Raw genomic sequence first — 5,029 nt, forward strand, 5'->3', positions numbered from 1 at the left:
TCAGCTCAATACAGTATGTTCAAACTGCAGAAGATGATAGCATTCTACTTCAACAAAATGCTGTTGTCATCGGTACAATTTGACAATGACATGACACGGCATACGAATTTGACTCGGACAAATATATATAGAAAGACTTGTCACCATGCTACATGAACCCTTAAACCTGTTATACTAAATGAACAGACTATTGTTAGGAATTTTCACAAGCAGGAGTAACCGATCAAGACGTGTGAACTTGCAAAGTCCCGATATCTCCTTTCTTGGGCCTATCACCTTGCTTCGATATCCGAAATAGTTACGCCATTGACAGAAGAGCTGTTATCTGTGACTGGTTGGTGATATTCGGTGGACCTTCCTGCTGAGAAAGCCGGTCTTTGAGGATTTGTAAGAATTGTGCTCTCGCTTTTCATCATAATAACCACGGACGACATTGTAGGCCTGTCATATGCATCTTCTTGAACACACAACAATCCGATTTGCATTAATCGTCTAAATTCTTCCATGCAGCACGAGTCAATTATCAATGGATCCACCAGCTCCAATTCCCTTTCATCCTGCCACAGATGCCATGCCTGCAAATTCATGATCTTTTCAGTAACCTCACTTTCCTAGTAATTAAGACAAATGCTGATTATAATTAGTGAAAATATCACACGTATGCAGCGAGGGTCGGTGCTCGTCTCGATAGATGGAAGCTAGCATTTCTTTCTCCTGTTATTATCTCGAGCACAAGAACTCCCAAGCTGAAAACATCGGACTTAGTCGAATATAGTCCCTCCATAGCATACTCCGGCGCCATGTATCCACTACTCCACATAATTAGAAAGGGAAATGTGAGATCAATTGAGACATTCAACAAACATTGTCAGCTGAAGTGTGTATGGGGCTATAATGTTGTTTCGATAGCAATTTTATCTTTGAATTTGCATCTGCAAAGTTCATTTGCAAATTATCAAACAGTAGATTAAGGAAATAAACAGATAAAACCCAAACACTGGACTCACTATGTTCCTACTATGGTTGCAGTGTTGGCCCCGCCATCATTTCCAGAAAAAATTCGAGCCATTCCAAAATCGGATATTTTTGGGTCCATCTCAGAACCTAATAATATATTGCTCGCCTTCAAGTCTCTGTGAATGATTCTTAGGCGGGAATCCTCATGAAGGTAAAGAACCCCACGTGCTATACCACTTATGATGTTGATGCGTTTTCTCCAGTCAAGTTTTGCCCGTCTTTCACGATCTGGCAGCAAAAAGAAGAACGCAAATTTTAGAATACTAAGATAACTGATTGATCGCTTGAAATATCATGCTGTTAACAAACCAAAAAGGATGACATCCAGGCTGCCATTGGGCATGTACTCATAGACGAGGATCTTCTCTTCATTATCGATGCAGAATCCCAAAAGCTTAACGAGATTTTTATGCTGGAGCTTCATTATGAGCAAGACTTCATTTGTAAATTCATCAATACCCTGCTCAGTGCTTGAGAGCCTCTTGATAGCCACCTCTCTTCCATCTCCTAAAATTCCCTGAAAAAGATGACGCCAATGTTTCTTCTTAGGATCATAATCTAAATTGCAGCAAATTTAGCCAGTACTCCTTAGTCATTTCCCCTGTATTGTAAGTCCTCGCTACCTTGTAAACCGGGCCAAAACCTCCTTGTCCCAGCTTGTTTGAAGCAGAGAAATAGTTAGTAGCAGTTAGTATGGTCGCGAAGTCGAAAAATGGGGAATCCGGATCATTCTTGTCAAATCTTCGTTGAAAAGTCCAGTTCATGAAACTAGTACTATCCCTAGCATAGCCTGAATAGTGGAGCACGCCAAGCTGGATAGCTGATTTATTCCCTGAAAAAATTGAAGATGAAAACAGAATTATGGAAACGAGAAAACAGGCGTGGCAATTAGGAGAAAGATGCCCAAGAAATCAACAAGCACTATCTGGGGCAAATTACCTCTTCTCTCTCTTCTGTGGATCCGAAGATAGTAAATACAGGACACCACAAGAAGTAATGCTAATCCGACAGCTGTGATTGTAAGAATCACAATCAACCACACTTTCTTTCTGCTACCTGCACCGTGCAGAACTTAATTGTGATTGTCGCTCATCCTGAATCTGATGTACACAACTGTACCAAAGGATAAGTAGAAAAAGTGAGAACTATCTATATCAACTTACCTCCCTGTGTGGTTTGATTAGGCTCTGGCGCAGTTTTGCCTTCATAGAACGCGTACTGCTCATATCTCAAATAGCAGCTACGGCTAAGAATCCTCGCGCCAACTGAGAAGGAACAGTTTGCCAACACATCTTTTATAGCTTGTTGAAGACAGATGTTGCAGTCGCTTCCGGATATGTCCCTTCCACACTGCACCAATGCATATAGCATCGATGCACTTGCATCTTTAAACTCAACTGCGCCGGTTGCATTCATGTGCGACAAAGGATCAAAAGCTGCCACTTTCGTGAGATTCTGCAGAGTGGTGTTGACAACTAATTTGAATCGGTCGGGTTGCAAAACATTCATCACGTTATCCTTCCAAATGTTGCCCGTAATGTTCAAATGGCCAATGAAATCCTGTCCCGAGTACCGCAACTGGCAGAATTCCTCCCAGACAATCGCCTCGGTATCATTAGGACAGAGCCTCAATATGTCCTGTGAGGCCAAATCAATGCATTTTCGGCAATCTTGATTACTAACATAATTCAAACACATGTACTGACCATAGACTCTGTATGTGTTATTGCCATAAGAGGTACTATAGAACTTTGAGAGGGAAGCATTCGAGGATAAATTCGCAACGAGATTGTAAAAATTATTCTGGAACGTGCTGTTGACAGCATAGTACCCAGGTTCTGAACAGAGCTGGTAAGGAGGATCGGCGTGCGAAAGGTAGACTAAGCTGTGGAGAATCAAATAAGCAAGAAGGAAGGGGATGATCAATGAAACACTTTGGTAGTGAGCCATTTCTTATTCTATCCGGGTTTGTATTCTAGTTCGAGTCGAAGTTTGAGCTGAGATTTATAAGCTGGAGAATTCATGGTCCCGTGTTAGCCTCTGACTTTGAAGCTAAGGGTAATTTCAGGAGATTGCTTTCGCTTGTTTTGAGTCAATTTTTTTAGAATTTCAGGTTTGGTGACGTGTTCGAGGAGAATGACTTGCGGATTACTAAATTTGGGAGAAGAACCATGTGAAGGTTTTTCAATTTCAAAACTCGAAATAAAATATTTCAGTCGAGCTACACTGCAATTTAATCCTCATGTGTGATGCAATTAAGAAACGGTCAACTTATTAATTTTCCTGCCCCTAATAACTAACAAAAAAGGTTCTATTTAGCTGCCTCACATCACTTGGCATTCTCTACCTCGTCTTCTCTCCTACGAACCCCGTGTGGCTCTAACTATTTTTCCAGGATGGAGCAGAATTCTATTATAAAGTACCAAAAAATTGGAATTTTTTTGTCGTATTGATTTGTTTCATTAAGTGTTGGTAAATAATGACAACGTCAGGTAGCTTCGAATAATATTTTCTAGGTTAAATTCATTTAGTGTTGTTTTATGTAATTTTAATTAGTTCGAAGTCTCAACGTGTAGAATTTTATCCTGACGTTTATCTTGGATACCAAAGTAACTTTGGTGTCTTGTACCACCACGGGCAAATTAGAATGTTATTGGTAGCACCATGGCTCTATCGACAAGTAAAGAGCTGGACTAGTGCAAAGGATACAGTCACAAAACCCGTGTAGATTACTGTGAGACTTATAGTCCAATTGTCAAGCCTACAACAATTTGAAATGTTCTCAGAAGTCAAGACTTAAAAAAACGAAAATAGAGGGGTATATATAAAGAATGGTTTTATGAATTCCGAGCCAATTAGCATATGTGAATTACTAGGATGTAGTCCCTAAAGGAAATTTACAATGTCAATCAAAGACCAGTCTTCTTCTCTATAGTCTACTAATATAAGGTTCTGAGGACATAACAGCAATAGTTGGGGGAAATATTGATGACAACTCGATCCAAGGACCTAGTTCAGCTAATTGGTGAATGTGATTCGAGACGGACTTGGCAACATGGACCTAGTGATTTGAGAAGCAAGACGTCTCGTATTCAGTTCCAAATTGGCATGACCTTGTAAGCTGAAACGGATGATGTGTTGCTGCTCATTTCTCTTTTCCTATTCCTATGATTAATCAAATCGGGCATAGATTGGCCAAGAAAAAACAAAGAGCATTCAAGTGCACAAGGAACAGAGTTTTCCCTCCTACACCAGACTCGGTAAGTCCCCACCTGTAGTAACCATCATAACTATCCAGAACTTGGAACAAACTAAAGTTTTACTCAAGGAAAGGCAAATTGCACTAACATTGCTTTAGTTCAATAAAATGTATGGAGCCTCTCTAACAGCCTGAATTTTCAAAATTTGTTTTTGATTAAATAAATCGGACCTTTCGTCGACACATCAATAATGTTATTCTCTGAGCTGATCATTCACGAGATAACTAGATTATCTAGGGAAGCCGTTAAGAGATTTTAACGCACTAGACTTGAGAATTCAACCACGAAACGACTGCTCGATCGTGTTAGTCTGCAAGGGTCATTACGGCACTGTCGAAATCGATCAGAGACCGGAGATAGGCCGACTTGACTGAGATATGTGATTAGAGTGTGGGTGATTTCACCCGATTGCAAAATACTCGTCGATCAACACTAAACCGATTTTTCTATTGTTTTGGTACCCGGTGCCCGTGATTGAAACCTCGAGATTTTCACGACAACCGAGGATCGCCAATGTCTCGAAGATGTATATTGTGACTCAAAATAAATCAATCACGGGTCAATTGCACTAAAAATTCCTAAAAGCTACCTGTAGAATAGGTCACACTAAAATCGCATCGGATTAAAATTAACCGCGAATTTGAACCTGATTTTAGAAATTGAAAGTTTTATCACGTCACAATTTATTTTAGGAACGTTGACTCATCCTTCGAGGAATTTTTTGAGATTTCGGGATTTTTTACGGAAAATCG

At 40.1% G+C, this 5,029-nt stretch overlaps 1 protein-coding gene across 2 annotated transcripts; it reads right to left on the reverse strand.

Moving 5' to 3' along the window:
* LOC104447463 (cysteine-rich receptor-like protein kinase 10) lies at positions 1-3,058 on the reverse strand. Of its 2 annotated transcripts, none has more exons than XM_039312365.1 (7): positions 2,181-3,058; positions 1,957-2,073; positions 1,641-1,849; positions 1,477-1,534; positions 1,008-1,245; positions 659-809; positions 1-575 (listed from the first exon to the last, which is right to left on the reverse strand). In XM_039312365.1, the coding sequence occupies exons 1-7, from the start codon at positions 2,965-2,967 to the stop codon at positions 273-275; spliced, it is 1,863 nt and encodes a 620-aa protein (XP_039168299.1). In that variant the 5' UTR covers positions 2,968-3,058; the 3' UTR covers positions 1-272. The 2 variants fall into 2 exon arrangements, with proteins under 2 accessions (XP_039168299.1, XP_039168298.1); XM_039312364.1 differs by having other exon boundaries at positions 1,327-1,534.
* Between the last annotated feature and the right edge of the window lie 1,971 nt (positions 3,059-5,029).

Source organism: Eucalyptus grandis, chromosome 5 (assembly GCF_016545825.1).
Source record: "Eucalyptus grandis isolate ANBG69807.140 chromosome 5, ASM1654582v1, whole genome shotgun sequence".
Lineage (NCBI taxonomy): Eukaryota > Viridiplantae > Streptophyta > Magnoliopsida > Myrtales > Myrtaceae > Eucalyptus > Eucalyptus grandis.

Excerpts from the sequence above, each read along its gene's own strand:
- LOC104447463 (XM_039312364.1), bottom strand. The coding sequence starts at position 2,967 with ATGGCTCACTACCAAAGTGTTTCATTGATCATCCCCTTCCTTCTTGCT. Across the intron at positions 1,850-1,956 it reads CCACAGAAGAGAGAGAAGAG|GGAATAAATCAGCTATCCAG; the intron begins GTAATTTGCCCC and ends CAATTTTTTCAG. Across the intron at positions 1,246-1,326 it reads CCTGGATGTCATCCTTTTTG|ATCGTGAAAGACGGGCAAAA; the intron begins GTTTGTTAACAG and ends TTTTGCTGCCAG.